The 20,356-nt window shown below is 50.7% G+C and overlaps 2 protein-coding genes across 3 annotated transcripts; one reads left to right on the top strand and one right to left on the bottom strand.

Annotated features, from left to right (window-relative positions):
• The first annotated feature begins 784 nt into the window (after window positions 1-784).
• PLEKHH3 (pleckstrin homology, MyTH4 and FERM domain containing H3) lies at window positions 785-9,243 on the top strand. Of its 2 annotated transcripts, none has more exons than XM_031966319.1 (13): window positions 785-1,660; window positions 3,562-3,617; window positions 4,063-4,142; window positions 4,264-4,455; window positions 4,622-4,779; window positions 4,935-5,055; window positions 5,570-5,876; window positions 6,201-6,408; window positions 6,994-7,121; window positions 7,367-7,490; window positions 7,710-8,165; window positions 8,502-8,693; window positions 8,814-9,243. In XM_031966319.1, exons 1-13 carry the CDS (start codon window positions 1,499-1,501, stop codon window positions 8,955-8,957), a joined length of 2,328 nt encoding a protein of 775 aa, XP_031822179.1. In that variant the 5' UTR covers window positions 785-1,498; the 3' UTR covers window positions 8,958-9,243. The 2 variants fall into 2 exon arrangements, with proteins under 2 accessions (XP_031822179.1, XP_031822178.1); XM_031966318.1 differs by having other exon boundaries at window positions 786-1,660; window positions 6,994-7,130.
• A 1,307-nt stretch (window positions 9,244-10,550) lies between these two features.
• Window positions 10,551-17,564, bottom strand: LOC100918217 (tubulin gamma-1 chain). The gene is made up of 11 exons (XM_031966315.1): window positions 17,206-17,564; window positions 16,729-16,841; window positions 16,352-16,519; window positions 15,536-15,604; window positions 15,166-15,245; window positions 14,701-14,827; window positions 13,978-14,064; window positions 12,910-13,059; window positions 11,725-11,877; window positions 11,425-11,586; window positions 10,551-11,209 (listed from the first exon to the last, which is right to left on the bottom strand). Exons 1-11 carry the CDS (start codon window positions 17,252-17,254, stop codon window positions 11,012-11,014), a joined length of 1,356 nt encoding a protein of 451 aa, XP_031822175.1. The 5' UTR covers window positions 17,255-17,564; the 3' UTR covers window positions 10,551-11,011.
• Between the last annotated feature and the right edge of the window lie 2,792 nt (window positions 17,565-20,356).

The raw sequence follows: 20,356 nt of genomic DNA, 5'->3' as shown, positions 1-20,356 counted from the left end.
CTGGACCGCATGAACATGAAAAGGTGGCAGGGATGGAATTAGCGATGGGGGTTGGTTGGGGGGTTGGGAGCCATCCTTACTCCAGCCTGGAGTTCCCGGACTTTTATTTCCGCCCCCCCCCCCCAAATGCAGGAGTCAACTTCTCAGCCCCAGTTTCAAGGGAAGTTCTGAGCTCTAAAATTCTGATTCTTCGTAGCGTAAATGCTTGCCTCAGTTTCCCTCGCTCTAGAAAGGAGATGGGCACGGGCGAGAGCAACATGTGTCTTCCTTCTACAGAAGATCGAGAGAAATACCCTTTTCACTTAGGCCGGCCCGAGTCTCGAGGAAGCTTTCCCACACAACTGCCCCTGGGACCAAGGCCGAGAGCTAGTGGGGTCAGAGAAAAGCACTCTGCACTTCCTTTAGGCTCTCCATCTTTTGCCCCCTAAGCGCCTTGTTCCCGTGACACTGGAGAATCTATCTGCTCCAAGAATAATCCTCTTCCAGGTGGCTTTTTTCACTGTCATTTTATTTTTTTAATTTTTTCTATTAAAAAAAACCCCACCTTTTCTCTTTCCCATCTCCCTTTCCTCACTGGAAAAAAAACCATCTTTGTAACATATATGCGTGCTGAGAATTATGCATAAACAAATTCCTGCGTTGGTCACGCCCAGAAAGTGCCTTATACCCCGGCTCCATCACCTTTCGCTCCCCTCTCATCAAGTTCAAGCTTTCTGAGAAAGAAGTTACAGGGTTAAAAGGAGAGCGTGGGGGCGGGGTTGTCCAGGCGTGGAACAACCAGCTCCGGACCTCAGAGACTGGGGCGGGGCTAACATCGCTTAGCTCCTTTCGCCTTAACCCTCCCCTCCCGGCTGTCACTAAGCCAGGGGGCACATGATGCAACCCGCCGCTGCCTCCATCACCCAATTGGCTGAAGCTCCCGGCGCCAGGCTCCGGAATTGGTCGGAAGAGTCTGTGACGACGTCCAGACCTTGCCTTGTTCAGAGAGAGGGGAGGAGAGAAAAAAGAAGGGAAAGGGGGAGGGGGGCAAAAGAATCGCGCGGGGGGGCGGAGCCCAGGCGCTGAGCTCGCGCCCCCCGCGCGCCAGTCCCGGGGCTGCAGGGAGCGCAGCGCGCGCGGCCCGGGCCCCGGACACCGGACGCTGCGCCGGACACGACCCTCCCCGGAGCTTGGATGACTGCCCGCTTCGGACACAGCGCCGGACACTGCCCCCCACTGGGCCGGACACTACAGCGGACACTGCTTCCCAGCCCCGGACATTGCTGCCTCCTCCCCCCCCCCCCCCCGGCCCCAGACACTGAAGCTCCCTCTGGCTCTGGAGAGAGCCCCGCTGCACCCCCACCTCAGACGCTGCCCGGCACCTCCCGGCCCCGCACGCTGCCTCTTCCCTTGGCTCAAATCCCGCGACCTGACTGTTTCCGCGACTCCCCGCCCCCAACCCCAACCCCTCCTGCGGCTGGACGAGGCCGCCCGCGTCCTCGAGCCCCTTGCTGCCCGGATGCCTCTCCCAGGGGGGCTCTGGTGGCTCCTTTGCTGCCGTCGGGGCTTCACTCTGCTGCGGAGGGACTACGGGGACGGAGAGCTTGGCGGGGACGCCGACGAGGACGAAGACGAGGAGACCTTTGAGCTCCGGACCCCGGGCCCGGCGAGCTGCGGAAGGGTGAGTTCGGAGGTCGGCCGTCTTCTCTGCAGCCGGGCGTCTCTTTCTGCTCCTCCAGACCCCGGTGCCATCCCGGTCCCTCCGGGAGGCCAAAGTGGGCGGCGGGGGGAGGGGGGATCTTCCTTCCCAGTGCTAGAGTTTCTCCCTTCTCCCCTGCTTGGGACAGAGGGTCAGCCCCAGGCGGGACCTTGCTGACGGCCCCACGCAGCGTTCTGGGGCTCTGTCCACCTGCTGGGCCCAGAGGCAGGGGAGGCGTCACGCGTGGCCCTGCCTGGCCCGGCCTCTCCCTTCTCCTCCTGGCTCGGGTCCCGTCCCGTCTCCTTCCGCCTCCGCCAGCGCAGAGGAATGTGGCGAGTCCGGCTGGGCGACCCGGACTCCTGAGTCCGCTCCGCTCCCTGCCTGCCGGAGGCGAAGCGACTCCCGTGGGGGAGCTGGCGGGGTAGGGGGAAACCCGAGACCGAGTCCTGTGTGGCGGTTCAGGGTCCCTACTGTCATGGACCCTTGAGTACTTTTCATCTACCCACTACAGAGATTTTGTTCCCCTTGCCTCCCCTCCGGTGATCCAGTGGAAAACCTCCGGGGAATAAGGGAAGGCTCCTTGGACTCGCCCCCTGTGGGGAAACTGAGGCAAAGAGGGGATAGACCCCGAACCTTCACTCTCATGTTACTGACATAAGCCGAGTCTTCCTGTTGCACCGGGGGTCTTTCCCGTTCTCTGAAGCATTTTCTTCCCACCCGCCCTGGGGTCCCCGACAGGCCCGGTGGCTGAGTGCCCGGGTGGGGCGGGTTGCACCGCGGGGCCGGCGCCAGCACCTGGCGGAGGCGGAGGGAGGATAAATATAGAGGGGCGGGGAGTGACAGGGGGTGGAGAGGGGGAGAGAGAGAGAGAGAGAGAGAGAGAGAGAGAGAGAGAGAGAGATTGATAGATTGATTGTGAACTGAAGGCAAGGTTGCGCTTTGGTCCCCAAAAATCGCCGTTGAGAACCCAACAAGAACCTTAGAAGGAAAGAGTTCTCCTAGTAGAGGGTACCCAAGCATTCTCAGAGACGATCGAACCTGAAGTCCCTAACCGAGATAGGGTCTTCCCTATCTCCGTGTCTGTCTCTCTGTCTCACTCTATCTTTGTCTCTGTCTCTCTTCCCTCACCCCCTGGAGCTCCGAGGACAGGTGTTCCAGGTCTCCTTCCACTCCTTTCCCCCTCCCTCCCTTCTCTCCCTGCTGCCCAGCCTGGGGCGCACTGGTACCGTGGCACGGTTCCCGCTTGGCGTGGTTCCCGGCTGGGTTGATGGACTCTTTCTTGAGCCCCTGTCTTGACAGAAGCGCCAGGAAGCTGGTGGACAACCGGGGGAAGTGTCCTGGGCCGGTGAGCCTAGAAGCCCAGGCTCATCTGGAGGAAAAGGGGATTGCTAGGGTCCTACCCCAATGCGTGCCCTCCTCTGGGATTTCCCCAGTAAAGAAACCTGGGAAGGGCAGACTTGGGCCACGGGTGGGAAGTGATGAAATAAAGAACGCTCTATGCGTTATATGAAGGAGTCTCTCTCCCCTTGTTTTGTCTTCTTCCCTTCTCTGAGATTGACCACCAGCAACTTGCACCAACTTATTCAAAGGGAAGGAAGGGAAGATTGGTAAAAGGGTAAATGAATATATTTCACAGGGGTAAAGGACAAAGTGGGTTAAACTTTCTTTTTATTGTCCCACTCCAGACCCCAGGACTGTAGCACATTCTGACTGAAGGGAGGGGGGAAGCAGAGGATCTCCATTTCCGGACTACCCGGGGAGAAGCGATATCCACGTACTTCTCGTTGATTAACTCCTTAACTTGTGGAGCCTCTGAGGCAAAGTCTAGGGATGCGGTGTAGCCAGGCCTCTGATTCCTCGGCATCTCTTTTCCATCGCTGCAGGGCTCACTGGAGGTGACATTAACACAGCCCGGGAGAAGCGGGCCGGGCTCAGACAGGTAAGTGCATTCATTTTGTACTGAACCTATTTTCTTTTTCCAAAGTCCTTGATTCCATAGACCCCAATTCCTCTTAGCCCTCATCCTCCCATCGGGTTAGGCAATAAGGAAACAGCTCCAAGCCGGACGCTGTGGTTTGGCTGGGGTCCGAGAGGGGGGTGGATAGTAAGAGAGGCGGTCTGGCGGGGGACTTGGGAGGGGGGGCTGGTGGTCTGAGCTATTTCTGGAGCGAGGTCAGAACTGCCTAGCGGTTCCCACAGCCTGGGAGGGGAGGGACTCTGATTGAGACATGGGCGTCTCTGCTCCCTCCCCCACCCACTACGGGAATTCCAGATCCTTTACTTGCCAAGAGAACAGTCTGAATGGGATCTGATTGGATTAGGTGGGACCTCTTTCTGGGAATTATTCAGACCTACTAGTCAGTCACTTCTCTCACTTTCTCTAGGCTGCAGGGCTCAGAGGAAACGAGAAGCCTTATACCTGAGCGGGGTCCCCCTGAAGAGGAGCCAGACATCATCGTCAAAGGTGGGGGATCCCCTCTATCACTCGGAATTCCCACTTTAACACTCCCAACTCTGAACTCTCAATACCCTCACCAGTGAATTCCCATTTTTCTGATTTTCCCTATTTCTTCCTTTCTCACCAGGTTGGCTGCAGAGGGAGCCTCGGTTAGGGGGGGCCCGGCCCTGGCTGCCCCCCCGAAGGGCCTGGTTTGTGCTCACTCGTGATTCCTTAGACCAGTTCAGCGGGAGTGGACGTGGGGCCCGGAGGCTGGGGAGTCTAGTATTGACCAGTTTGTGTTCTGTGTCTGGTCCTGAACGAAAGCCCAAAGAAACTGGTGAGACTCTTGAAATAGTTTCCATCTACTAAACACCTTCCTCTTCCCATCTTAATCTTGGATGCCCCTGTGCTTCTGCTTGCCCCCCCCCCCCCCCTCCTCCCCAGTGTTCTTTGATGAAGGGTAAATGAGTAGATGGGGATCCTTCTTTGCCCTCTTTTCTCAGGTCTCTGGTCAGTGACAGTGTCAGGCAGAAAACACAGTGTCCGGCTCTGCTCTTCTCGACTAGCTGAGGCTGCCCGCTGGGGTGCAGCACTTCGCAGTGTGATTGCAGGGAAGGCACCCCTAGAGACCCCCACTCAGCTCCTACTTCGGGATATTCAGGTATCAGAGAATTTGGATAGGAGGTGGGTATGTTGTGATACCAGATTGATAATAGTGGGTTAAAGAGTCCAAATAGAGAGGAAGGGTCAGAGTGAACCCCCCCCCCCCCAATCCAGCACCCATCAAGTGATCTATTCCCTTTTCCAACCTCCCAGGAGAGTAATGGAGACTCTGAGGCTGTGGCCCTGATTTATCTTCGGAATCCAATTCTGAGGCACACCAGCAGTGCCCTTTATGCCCCACTCCTACCTCTGCCTTATGGGGTTGGCCCTCCAGGTGAGTAAGCTAGAGATGCAAGGACTGGGAGATAGGGGAATTGATCTTCCCCCCTAAAAAAGATAACATTCCACAGTTGGGGCACCAAGAATGGGAATAAATGCACATCCCTGAAAAAAAAAAAAAAAAGAAATTGCAAAGCATGATGGAAAACTCGACTTGAAGTTCAAATTCTGACTATAATATTTCTTGTTATTGTGAATGTGTGCATTCACATGTGCATGGGCAAGCCACTTAAACTCTCAGCTCCAGTTCCCTCATCTATGAAAGGAGAATAATAGTACTTTCTATGTCCAAGTCACAGAGATGGTAGGACAAAGTTCTGTAAATATTGTTATTATTATGCTCCATTAGGAATAATTGATTTCTATTCGACTGCCAGTCTCTGTGTAGTTTGTTCCAGATTACACCCAGCACTCCTTTGGACCCCTTGTTTCTCCTCCTATAGGTCCCCAAGCCCAGTCTAATGCGTCTTCATCCTCCCTATCCCCAACTCCCATCACTTCCCCACCAGGTCCGGGCTATGCGCCACTTCGAGAGGAGGCTGTACGGCTGTTCTTGGCCCTGCAGGCCCTAGAGGGGGCGCGGCGTCCTGGGCCGCTAATGCAGGGTGTGCTCCAGACCTGTCGGGACCTGCCTGCACTCAGGGACGAACTCTTCCTGCAGCTGGCCAAGCAGACTTCGGGCCCTGCAGGGCCCCCAGAGTCCCCCTCCCCAAACAGCCCGGCTGCCCTTCGATACTGGCAGTTACTCTGCTGCATGAGCTGCACCTTCCGGCCTGGAGGGGCCGTTCGGGGGCATCTGCTGGGGCACCTGGAGAGGTGAGAAAGGACTGAGGACAGGGCAGTCAGAAAATGATGAATCTCAGAGACAGACCCTTACGATGGGGGCACTCAGTAATCTTAGAACAAGACTTTAGCTCCATGTAATGATAATGTCATATAGGGTGTGGGAATTGTAGAGATTGTGTCAGAGAAAGAAAAGATGGAAGAATGGTGATAGGAAGTTTAGAGATAGGAATATCCAGGATGAGAGAAGACCACGAGGGTGCAGACTAGAGGCCATAGAATGGAGAAAGAGGAATTCCTGTGAGCCAGGACGGGATACCTGCCTGCTAGTGTTTTGAACCTGAATGTCCTTCTCAGGACAGAGAAAGCGTTTCCTGACACCGAGCTGGCTGAATATACACGGTTCATCAGGAAGGCTCTGGGACGGACTCGGGGCCGGGAGCTGGTGCCATCTTTGGCAGAAATCTCTGCTCTCAGCCAGCGTCAGGAACTCCTATGCACTGTGCACTGTCCAGGAGCAGGAGCCTGTAGTGTGGCTATTGACTCACACACTACTGCTTCGGAGGTGAGTATTGGGACAGTGTTCTATGACTATGGACACTTTAAATCCAACAGGAAGCAGTTATACACTCATCAAGTGCCCAACTGGAAGGAATCTTAGAGATGGGAGACTAAGAGTTATTCTAAACCTGGGGTTCAAAGACCTGCCACCTTCCCTCAGGTCAAATGAATGGATTTTTAAGATTTTGGTTCTACCACTTACTAATCATGGGACAGGTGTCTCCCTGTCTCTCTGTCTCTGTGTGTGTGTGTGTCTGAGTCTGTCTGCCTCTGTCTCTCTCATACACACACCTCATCTGGAAAATGGAAGGGATTTGTATGAAATGACTTTTAAGATTCCTTCCAGGTATAAATCTATGACTTTCCATGACACCACTACTCCTTGACAATCAGGTAGAGGTAGGACCTCTGGTCTTTGGATTTGGGGTAGTTAGCTGAAGTGAAGAAAGAGCCTTCTCGATTCTGCCTCTTCAGTACCTTGTGGGATCCTGGGCTAGTCACTTAACTTTTCTGAGGTCTCAGTTTATTTTTCTGTAAAATGAGGGTTAATTTTCCAGTTAATGAGACATTCGCTCCCCCCCCCCCCCAGGTGGCGCGGGAACTCGTGGGGCGGCTAGGCTTGTCTCGGAGCCGGAACGCGTTCGCACTCTACGAGCAGCGGGGCTCCCAGGAGCGGGCCCTGGCCGGAGGGGCCCTCGTGGCTGACGTACTCACCAGGTTTGAGAAGTAAATGTCCAGTACTTGTCCTAGCTTTTGCCTTTTCCAGCCCTCGCCCCTTCTCCCAGGCACAATCTGCCCCTCCTCCCAGGCACAATCTGCCCTTCCCCGGCTCCTTCCACATTGACCCACCCCCCCTCCAGTGCAGCCCCTGCCCTCGGCCCGCTGCCGGCTTAGTTTCTCGGCGCGGCCGAGGGCGTCCGCAGCGTCCGTCTGAGCTTTGGTTCTCTGTCTCTGCTTCGCAGTGTGACCGCTGAGGAGGCAGAATCTCCAGATTCGGGCTGGAGGCTGTGTCTGCGTCTACACGGACCTTTGCATCCCGAGGGGCTGCCTCCGGACGGGCACGAGCTGCCTTTCCTATTTGAGCAGGTGTGGGTTCCTGAATGTTGGCGCCGCCCGCGTGAGCGCTTGCGGATCCCGGCGCCAGTGAGCCTCCCCCAAAGTTCCCCCTCAGCCGGCTGCCCATCCTGCCCTGGGCTCACCTCTGCTACGCTTTGCCTCCCGGGCTCCCTCCGCCTTGCAGAAGCCCCGCTCTCCCCCCACTCCCAAATTGTCTTCACCAGCCCCTCACAGGTGTCCCCTCTACAGGCCCACGCTCTTCTCTTGCGGGGCCGGCCGCCCCCACCTGAGGACACGCTGAGGGCCTTGGCCGCCCTGCGCCTCCAAAGTCTCCACCGGGACTTCTCTCCTTTGGCTCCTCTTCCGCGTCTGGACCGCCTGCTGCCCGCTTCGGCCCTGATGCGAGAGACGCCGCCCCGCCCAGCCCCTAGAACTCCTCATCCCACCGCCCTGCTGGCCGGGGCGCTCTGGAGTCCGGGCTTGGCCAAGAGGAGGGCAGAGCGGGCCAGGAGAGTGGGCGCGGTCCGGAGCGCGGGCCCCGGGGCCCGGGACGGGGGAAGTGCGGGGGCTGCCGCGGCTGTCCTGGGAGGGTGGAAGCAGCTGCGGGGCATGGGCCAGGCCGAGGCGATGGCGACCTACTTGGCTCTAGCTGCACAGTGTCCAGGTTTTGGTGCTGCCCGATATGACGTCCTGGAACTGAGCACGGTGAGAAGAGAGGGCAGAGAAAACAGCAGAAGTCCACCCAGACCTCTTCTACCTTTTTCTCGACTCCCGCTCTCCCACCAGAGCCCCATGGGTGCCCAGTACCTCCTTTCCAGGGATACCCTTCCCTTCCTAAAAGGGGGTGAGGACCAGCAAGGAGTCCTTTTCTGTCCCCAGAGTACTGCCGCCCTCGGGTGCCCACCTTCCTGTAGGAGCCCTCTGATTTGGATCAGGATTCTCCGGGCTTCTGTCCCCTTCTGAATTCAGCCATTTTCCTACTCTCTTCCCGATGGGAGAGTTCCCTCCTCCTTGACTTTATGCCGTTCTTTTGTCCACCAGGAGAGTGGGGGTGGTGTTCCCCAGCAGCTCTGCCTTGGTGTGGGTGCCAAGACCATGTCCCTGTCTCGACCAGGGGAGACTGAGCCCATCCATAATGTCAGCTATGGTCATGTGGCTGCCTGCCAGCTGACTGGCCCACACACTCTGGCATTAAAGGTTGGGGACAGCCAGCTGCTCCTGCAGAGCCCTCAGGTAACCTGGAAATGGAGGGATAAAAGGGCCATAAAGGGAGCCTGGAGGTGGAAGTGCAGAAGGATGGGAGTAATGATCTGCCTGTGTATCTAGTGTCCTTTTTTTTCTGGTTTTCTCAAGGTGGAAGAGATCGTGCACCTAGTGAACGCCTACCTGGCTAGCTCTACTCCTGACAGATCTTGCAGCATTGTCACCCCACCAGACCTGCCAACCATACCCTCCCCTGTCAGCCAGAATCCAAGCCTTGATGACCACCAAGTATAATCTGACTGTTTTGGCCATCAGCAGCTGAGAGACTTGGGACAGTGATGGAATCGTGGCTTGCCCACACATGAACATCTATCACCATACCTGGGTCTTGGACTGCTCTGGGATTTCGAGAACCACTGACTCACCCTACCACACACACAAGCCCTGCAGGGACAGGGCCCCTTGTCATCTCCTTCCCCCTGCACCCAGGGGCCAGGATTTTGACAAGCACGGACAATTTTCTAGTTTGTTTCTTAATTTATTTGTAGAAGAAAAGAAAAAAAATCTTTATTTACACAAACTCTTCCTATGTGAGTGATGTCAGCAGTCCATGACTGCCTTAGTTGAAGCTGTGGCTCACAGTTGCTCCCTTGGGATCAGCCCCACCTCCCACCCCCATGTTCTGGGCTTTTGCCAGGAACCCTGGACATTGCTGGGACACCACCCATCTTGACCTTTTGACTTTAACCTCTGACAGCCCAAGATGCTGCTCCAAGGGTAATGGGTGGAGCAATAGGGCACTAGCAGAAGCTAATTACTTCCCCTTCCCCTCTCCTTGTGGTGTGGGGGTGGTATTTTGGCGTCCCTGAGGCTGGAGAGAGGCTGAGTCACTAGCATTGACACTTTCAAATTCCTGCACAGGTGTCCAGTGTCTGCTTACACCCTGTGATCATGACTAGCATCCCTGCTGGTTCATCTCTAGCACCTCTGAGCTCTCCTTATTAGAAAGAAGGTCAGGGCAGTACTAACCCCACCATATGCTGAAGGGAAGCACTCTAGACTGGGAAGGGGTGTCAAAATCACGAATGGGGACACAGTGGGTAGCCCCATCAACAAAAGGAAGTCTGCTTAGTGTGTGGCCAGCCTTTTGCCCTTTGTTGTTGCTCAGTTGTATCCAAGTCTTTGTGACCGCATTTTGGGTTTTCTTGGCAAAGATACTGGAGTGGCTTGCAATTTCCTTTTCCAGTTCATTTGACAGAAGAAGAAACTGAGGCAAACAGGGTTAACTGACTTGCCTAGGGTCATACAGCTAGTGTGTGAGGCCAGATTTGACCAGTCTTCTTGACTTTAGGCCTGACATTCTATCCACTGTACTACCTCCCTGCCTTTTTCTCAAAGGGCCAGAGATAGGAATCTTTAAGAAGGAAAGAGATGTTTACTTTCTTAGAATTTGAAGATCAAATAGAGGTGGGCTCACCTGGCAGCCTCTTACTCGAACGACTTTCCCTTACTCCCACATTTTCCACTCCTAGTCCCCACTGAATTATTTGCTAATAGAATTAATAGAGAGAACCTTGAGGACTTTCCACATAAAGATCAATTAAAAGAATTCTGAGGATGCTGGCCTGCAGAAGGGAAGGTTAGGGAAAGTTTGGGCACTTAAAAGGCTTTCTTGTAAAAGAGGGATTGTTCCATTTGGCCTGATAAAGTACAAGTTGGAGCAGAGGGTAGAGACTGCAGAGACAAATTAGATTCGACATAATTTTAGCTACCCAAAAGTGGAATGAGCCATACCAAAAGGTAGAGAATTCTCTCTCAGAAGTCTTCAGCCAAAGCTGAATGGACATTTGTTGGGTATATTCTAGTGGAGATTTTTTTGGAAGGCTGGACTAGATGGTCATAGAGCTTCCCTCTATCTTAAAAAAAATTTGGGTTTACTTAAAGCTAGTTATGTTACATATGGGGAAATTGAGGCTTAGAATAGTTGAGGAACTTGCCCAACCTCACTTAGTGACCTGAATACAAACCCAAAGCTTCTCCATGACAGATAAGACAGCATCCAAAATCCCTTTTGGCAAAGCCCACAGGCACCTCATAGTTCTCATTTAATGTTTTATTGGAGATGGTCAACACAGAAAAAGACTACATAATGGTACCATTAGATTTTCTCTGTGTTCATCCTTAAGGGGGATAGGTGTGAATGGAAAAAGCTGATGTATCCATGCTGGAATTCAGGATTTTAGAAGGGATCAAAGGGACACTGGATCACAATGGCATAGAGGCTAAAATCTATGAAATGTGGGAGCCTCTGAAATGTGGGAGCCTCTGTCCTTGGAGTAGTAAGCGGGTCACTGCTCTTGAGTACCCCAGGAGATGTAGTCAGGCCTGGTGGCAGCATGATACTCATCAATGAGCTGCTGCACAATCTCCCTCGAGGTGTCCAGCTCATCGAAATTCTCCTTGAAGATGTCCTCCTTGCGGAACTGCTCCAGGAAAGCCTCTCGCTTCCGCAGCTTATCATACTGATGGCATGTGCTCTCAAACAGCTGAGATGGAGGTGGGAGAGGAAGGGACACAGGAGAAATAAGTGAATGCTGCAGTCTTGGTCTGAGGGGTGGGGGACAGTGGAATTGAAGTTGTCTTGTTTTCCCTTCTCTCATAATTCTCCCATAATTTACATTTAGAATGGAGGAAGTGAGATGATAAAAGGGTGAAAAAGTGGGAGGAAACATGGGTATGGGCAGAGAAAGAGCAGACTCACAGAGGAGATGCTGGTGTGGTTGGCCATCATGAGTCCACTGACTCGATGGGCAGATGGCAGATATGGAGACTTCCGAGACAGTGCCACCTGGATGCTTGCTGGGCCCCAAGGGATAAAGTTAGCTAACTTCCGTTCCCGGATCCTTTGCAGGCTTTTGTGGACCTAGGGCATAAACGTGGGAGAATCAAAGTTTGAGGGAGGCATTTTTAACTGCTCATCTCAGCCTCTGAAGATCCTGAGACTCCTTTAACTATGTAGTATTAAGGAGGGGGACTCATTTAGGTGAGGGAAATTACCCACCTGGGTGGGGTCTACCTCTCCCTGGATAATGTTGAGGATGGCAATGTAGCAATGATTGGTCTGGCGGTCCCGGCCTGTGGACACCATCACATTTTTGGGCTGCAGCAGCCGACGCATCACGTCCAACACTGTTGTCTTCCTCACGCTGGCCACCTGAAGGAAGAGACTATAAGGGAGCATTCTAGGAGTACAGGGAGACACGGGGCTGCCAGGAAGAGTCTATACAGTTATATAATGGAGTGAGAGATCCTGTGACCTGCCTCAACTGCCTCTCCCCAGGCCTAGCCCAGAATACCTATCTAGTGGTAGGAAACTCAGACCTCAGGATTGGGAACGTGGACTCGATCAAACCTAATGTCTCCAATTTGTCTCCTGGCCCAGTATGTGGGTGACAGTCAGAGGCAGCTAGGTATCGCAGTGGGTAGAGCACTGGACCTGGAGTGAGAAATTCCTGGGTTCAATTCAGCCTCAGATACTCCCTGGGGATGTGATGACCCTCAACAAGCCATTTAAAAGCATCAAGTGTAAAATGTAAAGATAATAATAATACTTACATCCCAGGGTAGTTGTAAGAATCAAAGAAATATTTATAAAGTACTTGGCACAGATCCTTAATAAATGCCGATTTCCTTCCTAATAGTATTGTACGAGAAAAGATTTGGAGATGGAACCTTCACCTTACAGATGAGGAAACTGGGGATTATTATAAAAGACTAGTCCAATGTTACACAGATACAAAGTAATGAGGCAAGATTTGAACCCAAGTGTTATTTCTACAGTAATGTCAGACAACCAGGGACGCCACCTAGACTACTTAAAGTTGGCACTGTAGGCTATGAGGGGGCAGGAACAGGGCAAAGATTCACTTCTCCTCAGCTCAAGGTCTGGGACTTAAAAACTAGAAGGGAAAAGATAAACTCTCTAATACAGCTCTTCTGTCTGCAGGGAGGAAAAAGGTGGAGGGGAGAGGAAGAGAGAGACAGAGTCGCACATTTTGTTCCAGGCTTTGAGCCCACAGCCTCTGGGGTCTGCTTCCAGAGGCAGGGTCAGGGCACACAGCAGGGAGGAGAACAGCAGTGGTCAGGCTCTTCACAGTCTCTGCCTCCTGGGCAACAATCCTGACTTACTGTGGGGAGGATGGGATCCCGCGTGGAGGGGGAGTCAAGAGAGAGGGCAGCTGCTTACAGATTGGTCAGTGGTGAGGGGGGTGTATCCAGTCATGAGGAAGTGGAGCCTGGGTGTGGGGATAAGGGAGGCGATGAGGCCGATGAGGTCATTGTTCATGTAGCCAGGGTAGCGTAGGGTGGTGGTGCTGGCCGACATGATGGTGGACACCTGTGGACATAGAAAAGGGAAGGAGGGGGGAGGAAGGAAAAAGGGAGAGGGAAGGAGGAAGAAAGGAAGGAGGGAGGGAGAGAGAAAAGGACAGAAGGAGGAAAGAGGAAAATGAGGGAAGGAGGGAGGAAGGAAAGGGGAGAAGGGGGAGGAGTAGAGGGAGAAAAGGAGGGAGGGAATGAGGAAAGAAAAGAGGGAAGGAGGGAGAGAGGAAGGAAAGAAGGGAAGTAGAGAGGGAGGAAAAAAAGGGCAGGAGGGAGGGAGAGAAGGAAGGAAGAAGGGAAGGAAGAAGGGAGGAAAGAAAGGAGGAAGAAAGGGAGGAAAGGAGGGAAGAGGGAGGAATAGAGGAAGAAAAGACAGGAGGGAGGGAGAGAAGAAGATAGGAAGGAGGAAAGGAAGAGAGGGAGAAAGAAAAGAAGGAAGGAGGGAAGCAGAGAGAAAGGATGAATTAAGCACTTACTAGGCACCAGGCAGTCTGATAAATGCATTGGGAGGGACAGGGAGAGGCAAATAACAAGCAAAAAGAACATTCTCTGCCTTCATGGAGCTTACATTCTTTTCGCTTTTGCTGGAGCAATTGGGGTCAAGTGACTTGCCAGGGTCACACAGCTAAGAAGCGTAAAATGAGGTCAGAGTTGAACTCAGGTCCTCCTGACTTCAGGGCTGGTGCTCTATCCATTGTGCCACCTAGCTGCCCTGGAGCTTACATTGTAATAGAGGAAGACAGTACCAAAGGGAGCTGAAGGGAAGGGGGAGCAGGTTATAGTTTTGAGGTCTGGAAAACCGGGAACACAATTGCCAGAGAAATGCAGAGTTGCAGCACTGGCCACAGATCATGAAGGACCTCAGCAACATCCCACAGCAAGAAACAACTGAAGCCAAGAAGACCCATGTGGGTGGGTAGAGAAGACTGCTCACCAGCTGGTTGATCTGGGAGAAGGATGGGTTTTGGATGTGCAATCTGTCTGTAGCAATTCGATTCAGGGCTGTGTTATCCAGAACCACCTGAAGAGGGATGAAGATCAGAGGAAAGTCAGCTTTGCTTAAACAATGGGCTAAGTCTCCCCACATTGTCAGAAAACATGTTGAGCTCTTCCATGATGGTGATAGGGAAGGCTCACTAAATGGTATAATTTTTTTTCAGTAGCGTCCAACTCTTCATGGCCCCATGGGGGTATTCTTGACCAAGATTCTGGAGTGGTCTGCAATTTTCTTCTCCCCATCATTTTACAGATGAGAAACCTGTAAAACCTGAGGGTTAAGTGACTTGGCCAGGGTTACACAGCTGGTGAGAATCTGAGCCCAGATTTGAGCTCAGGAAGTTGAGTCTTCTTGACTCCAGGCCTAATGCTCTATTTACTGGAAATAGTACTTGTTTATATCCTTTTATAGTTGTATTATGCATCCCATATGATTTTTTAAGCTCTTGGATGTGTAGGGGAGAGTGTTAAGGTTTAAATCTTATACTTCTTTTCTATCCTGTTCTCAGCATCTCTAAGATGCTAAGCATTCAGTGAGTGCTTAATAAATACTTTTTGATTTAGTGACTACCAAGGAGTGGCTACAGCTGAACTCACTGAATAGGATAAGTTGATTTTGTGCAGGCAAGGGAGAACCCTGGCTTCTCTCCCCAAGGCTCACCACACAATCTGCATTCTGTGTCAGTCTCTTGAGGGTTAGCAGTGAGTTATAGGGCTGCACGACCACATCACTCATCTCATCCTGGTTGGGAAATACAGAGTATGTCTGTACCAGCTTCTTGGGGTATCTGGGAGGTAGTGATGCAGAAGAGAGTTAATAAAGATGAATCTCTACATTCCCTAACTATTAAAGGGGAGGTGTTAAGGGAGGGCAGAAAAGTGTTCAAAGGCCCAGGGAAAAGGGAGAACTCAGGAATTCCCACTCCTCTTAGAAAGCTAGCCGCCAGGGAATTCCTGAGGCATAGTCCAACCTTCTGTTGTTAACTTCAATACCCCTACTAGGAAAGGAGAGCGCTAATCCTTTATTCCAAGATAAAGGTAACATGTGCCAGCTCCCATGGATCTATCCAGAAAAGGACACTCACTCATTAAACCATTCTAGGAGATAGGAGCTCTACACACTCACCTGTCATTCAGCCGTTCTAGGAGATAGGAGCCCAAGCCAGAGCCAGTTCCACCAGCTATAGAGTGACACAGAACAAAACCCTGGATGCAGAGGGAGTGGAGAGATGATCATTTTCTGTGTAAAAAATGGAGGACCTCTAAATCACAGTCCTTCCCAAACCCTCATGTTTAAGCCCAACATTGCTTCTAGAAGGTCTCAGCCCATGGGAAACGTGGTCCTATTATCCAGTGATAGGTTTGAAAACTAAAGAATCTCTGGGGGTATCAAGAAAGACCCTACAAGACAAGGGATGATAACTTTGGCTGTTGCCCATTCCTCCCAGTCACATCATATTGTTTATGCTTCTACTAGGTTCTTTTGGGGCCCTTACCTCTAGGCTGTCACTGCCATCTGCCTCCCGGTCTATGATATCAAAGATGTCCTCATGAATCTTCTCCCCCTGTAGGGAGGTGTGAAAAATCAAAGATTTTTGGACACAGAATATCCATCTTCAATCTCTCCTCACAGAACACAAAACTCTTCCTTCCAACACAACTGACTTTTTTGCAACAAAATCCTGAGCTGTTGATCCCAAGTAGATGTTTACTATAGAAAACTCCAACTCAGTCCCTATCCATCTCACACAGTGCTTCTGTAACACTATGTTTCCTGCAGATCTGGCCAAATCCTTATTTTGGTTTTTATGTCCATCTGAGAAATAATGTGTTGGGTTCTCCCCACTTCCCCAAAATAGAGAACTCTGGGAGATGAGTGTGAACCACTACATAGAATTCCCAATCCCTCTGTTTTTGTCCACCTGCATTTTTTATTTCCTTCACAGGCTAATTGTGCAATATTTCAGAGTCTGATTCTTTTTGTACAGCAAAATACCTGTATGGACATGTATACATATATTATATTTAACTTATACTTCAACATATTTAACATGTATTAGTCAACCTGCCATCTGGGGGAAGGGGTGGGGGAAGGAGGGGAAAAGTTGGAACAAAAGGTCTTGCAGCTGTCAATGCTGAAAAATTACCCATGTATATCTCTTGTAAATAAAAAGCTATATTGATAAAAAAAGAAAATCCTAACATGTTGATTATTATTAGTGGGATGTTATAAATGGGATCCCTATCTGTAGGAAGGGGGCATGAATGATCTTCAGAGAGAGAACTCCTCTATGTGATGCTCCATCGGGCACCTGAGAGAAGCCACTGGCCCAGTTGTTACCAGCCCCTCCACCATGTTCAGACAGGTAGATATTTTCGGGATTGTAGAGTTTGGCATAAGGAGAGTTGAGAATGGAGTGGATGACTCGGGGCTCCAGGTCCAGCAGCACGGCTCTTGGGATGTAGTGTTCATCATCTGCCTGTCGCAGAAAAACAGGAGACAAGAGACCCTCATCATCCAAGACCCGCCTCATCTCTATCCTTTTCATCCCCTTGCAGCCCTAGCCCTTTTCTGTTCTTTGCAGACACTGTGGACCTTTTGTCCAGGGAAGCCTGGCCAGACACCGTCCTTTCCCTCTTGCGCCCACTAGGCGCCCAGTGCTCCGTCCCAGTGCACGGGATGGGGCACCTGATAGAAGAAGACGTCCTTTCGGTCGGTGCCCTCCGTGGCAAACTCCTCCACGATGCCCTCCGGGCTGATGCCGTGCTCGGCGCAGAGCTGTTTCCAGAACTCGAAGCCAACTGTGGGTATGACACAACACCAGTATCTCTTGAATAAGCCAATTCCACCTGTGGGTGGTCCTATAGGCCCCTTGGGTCCTGGGGGGCCAGTCATTCCCTGCTCCCCTCCCCCCCCCACTAGGGCTCGGGGAAGAGATGCTGGGTCCGGAGGGGACCGGCGTGCACAGCGCGTCAGGCCCCAATAGGGCCGCCTTCTCTCGGGGACACGCGGCCGGGTGCGGAAGGAAAGGTTCCCGCCCCCCGGGATTCCCTGGAGTGGGCGCGGATGGGGCGCTGCCGGGGAGGCCGGCAAGGGCTCAGGGAGGACGCGGCTGATGTCGGAGCCGGCCGGCGGAGGAAGCCCGACGAGGGGCCCGGCGCTCACTCTGGTTGCCGCACTGGCCCAGCTGCAAGGTGATGATCTCCCGCGGCATCCCTGCGCTTCCGACGCGTCCCAGCCACCGCCCGCGGCGCCGCCGGCCGGCTGTTCGCCCGGCGCATGCGCCGAACGCAGCCGCCCTCCAGCTGTGTTGTGCTCCGGGCCGGGGAAAGCCGCTCACTGCGCATGTGCCGGCTCCTTTCTCCCTTCCACTTCTCCTTCTCCCCCCATCTTTCCCCTTCCTGTCTGCGATATATTTGGACCGCGCCGTAATTAACTTCTGAAGGAGCCAGGGCCCACGCAGGCGCAGTTAGGAGAGCAGAGCTTGAGGGTGGGCGCCTGCGCAGTAGCCCGTGATGGGACCGCCGAAGACTGTACCTGCCCCGCTCTGAGGGTCGCCGCCTGCAACCCGGTAGGTGCGGCCGGAGGGGCGGGGACGGACCCACTTGGGGAGTGGGAGGGGGGGAAGGCCTCGAGTCTGGCCTGCGCGTCCCTCGTCCCCTCCGCCCGTCGTCTGGGTCCCCTAAAGCTACAAGGTCCTCGGAGCCCAGCGAGACCAACTCCTGTGATTTACCGGGGAGGAAACTGAGACCCGGGCAGGGTGAAGGACCCCTGACCTCCCCGCTCAAGGGGAGAATCACAGCTGCAATTTCCGGAAGGAAATGTCTGCTGCAGGATTAAAGCACTTCAAAAAAAAAAAAAAAAAAGTTAGGGTCTGAACTCAGGCCCTTGGAACTTGGATCAGTTTCAGAAATGGTTTGAGCAGTGAAAATGACCCATTTATAGAACAAATAGTGATAAAAGCAGGGCTTTAACGTAGCTACCTGGCACTACCCATTTCAGAAACAAATGATGTTATGAATGAGAATGACTCCAGAGAAATTGCGTTGAATTATAGAACAAATAATAATAGAGGCAGAATTTGAAATCAGGACGTTGGAATTTGTCAGATGACTCAAGTTCAGAAACAAAGAATCTTATCAATGAAAATGACACATTTATAAAATAAATAGTGATGAAAGCAGGATCTTTACTTAGTTACTTACTGAAGGTGTGTCCCCTTTAAAAACACGATTTTTATCCATTAAAATGACACTTTTAAAATTTCATTAAATTATAGATCAAATCATGATGAGAATTTGAAATCAGGACGATGGAGTTTTATCAGGTGGATCAGCTTCAGAAACAGATAAGATTCTATCAGTGGGAATGGCACTAGAGAAGGTACATAACGTCTGCCTTGCCTTTGTAATGCCTTGAACCAGAAGACTTTGCCGTCTTCTTACTTGCAGCTGAAAACTCCAATCTGTACTGTCACACACTCCTTCCAAGAGCCTCCCCCACTAGAATGTGAGTTCTTGAGAGCAGAAAGACCCTCTTGCTTTTCTGTTTTTGTTTTGGACTTGGCACATCATAAACCCTTAATAAATGTCTTTTCTTTCTGATTCTCAATTCCATTCCCTTTTTTTCCCCACTCTTCTCCATGACCTACCTCCCATAATAAAACTCATATTTTTGTATATCACTTTTAAATTTGGGGAGCTTTCCCTGTGTCAGCCCCATGAGTAATCAATGCATTTATTATCTTCATTTTTACTAACAGAGAGTCTGAGATGGTAACTGCCCCTTACATCCTTTTCCTTATCTCCTCATCCTTAAGTTGATAATTATACTGTTTTTCCTCTCTTCTTCCTTAGAAATGCAGCCATAGTGGACAGTGATAAGTTCCAAAGCAAGGAATTTAGATTGCTTATAGGATTTGCTGTGCTTTGGCTGTGTAACAACCATTGATTTTAGGACCTATTTAGCAAGAATAATTAAAATAGGAAGCTACCATATAGAACACTGAGATCAGCCCATCCCTTTCATGCTTTTTGCAATTCTATATTATCTGTCTTAGTTTCAGTCACACAGCTGATCTGCAGAAAGATAGAAGGCTAAGGGCTAAGGAAGGATACAAAGAAAAGTTAATCAGTTCCTGCTCTTCAGGAGTTTACATTTCAGTGGGGGAGAAATGTAAACAGGGATGTAAAAACAAGTGTGAACTCTCTCTCTTTGTATGTGTTGTACACACACACACACATGCAACAAATCGGAAATTATCAACTGAAGGAAGGCACTGGGATTAAAGGGAATCAAGAAAGGAATCCTTTAAAAGATAAGATTTAGCTGGAATTTGAAGGAAGCCTGAAGGCAGAGATGTGGAGGGAGAACATTCTAGGAATGGAAGATAATAAAAATGTCCAGAGTTAAGATATGGGATAAAGAGAGCTCTGAAGTGGTTATATTAATTAAATTTAGTAAAGTCTTAAACTTTATTTTAATTATAAACTTGACATGACAATAAGAATGATCATTTGCATATATAAAGAACAGAAAAAGTTTATATATAAAACTGTGGATCTGTATTATGTACAGTTTGTTTTTTAAGCATATAATAAACTGGTTCTAAACCCATCCTGCTCGTTTTTGTTGTTTTTTGTTCTTCATATGCTTTCTTCTAAGTATTGTTAGACTGTTTCAAATGATTTGTTGTCTCTTTTATTGGAATCATTATCTTGCCCTCACCTCAAAAAAGTCTTTCCTTGTAACAAGTATATCTGAAAATGGACATCTTGTTCTGCACATTCTAGTCTAGTACTTCTCTGTAACAAGATGAGAAACATTACTTTTTGGTCTTTTGAAGTTGTGGTTGGTCATTGGATTCATCAGAGTTCTTAAATCTTTCAAAGTTGTTTTCCTTTACAATGCTATAAACATAGAATAACTGTTATCGCTCTCCTTAGAGTTTTAAGGGAAAGTCTTGAGAACTATCTTTCTTCTAGCTGTTCTGGTTCTGCTCACTTTTTGCTATATCAGTTCCCATATAAAACTTTCCAAGTTTGTCTGAGTTCATCTCTTTAGTCATTTCTTGTACCATAATATTCCATTACATTCATATGTCAAATTTGTTTTACCACTTACCAATTGATGCCTCCCTCAATTTATCAAAAAAGTATTGCTATGGATATTTTTGTATACATAAGACCTTTCCTTCTTTGATTTCTTGCCTACTAATTGGGTCAAAGGTTATGAAGAGTTTAGTAACTTTTAGGGTATTGTTCCAAATTGCCTTCCAGATTGCTGAACTGATTTGTAGTTCCAACAAAAAAGGATT

The sequence above is a fragment of the Sarcophilus harrisii genome, chromosome 4 (genome assembly GCF_902635505.1).
Source record: "Sarcophilus harrisii chromosome 4, mSarHar1.11, whole genome shotgun sequence".
NCBI classification, from domain to species: domain Eukaryota; kingdom Metazoa; phylum Chordata; class Mammalia; order Dasyuromorphia; family Dasyuridae; genus Sarcophilus; species Sarcophilus harrisii.
This window is presented reverse-complemented; position numbering and strand designations above follow the sequence as displayed.

What these genes read in the sequence shown, in the direction of transcription:
- PLEKHH3 (XM_031966318.1), top strand. Translation starts at nt 1,499, where the DNA reads ATGCCTCTCCCAGGGGGGCTCTGGTGGCTCCTTTGCTGCCGTCGGGGC. An exon ending in GCCCGGCGAGCTGCGGAAGG is followed by an intron (nt 1,661 to 3,561) that starts GTGAGTTCGGAG and finishes CCATCGCTGCAG; the next exon opens with GGCTCACTGGAGGTGACATT. An exon ending in TTATGGGGTTGGCCCTCCAG is followed by an intron (nt 5,056 to 5,569) that starts GTGAGTAAGCTA and finishes CTTCCCCACCAG; the next exon opens with GTCCGGGCTATGCGCCACTT.
- LOC100918217 (XM_031966315.1), bottom strand. Translation starts at nt 17,254, where the DNA reads ATGCCGCGGGAGATCATCACCTTGCAGCTGGGCCAGTGCGGCAACCAG. An exon ending in CTAGAACGGCTGAATGACAG is followed by an intron (nt 14,828 to 15,165) that starts GTGAGTGTGTAG and finishes ACTACCTCCCAG; the next exon opens with ATACCCCAAGAAGCTGGTAC. An exon ending in CCCTCACCACTGACCAATCT is followed by an intron (nt 11,878 to 12,909) that starts GTAAGCAGCTGC and finishes CTCTTCCTTCAG; the next exon opens with GTGGCCAGCGTGAGGAAGAC.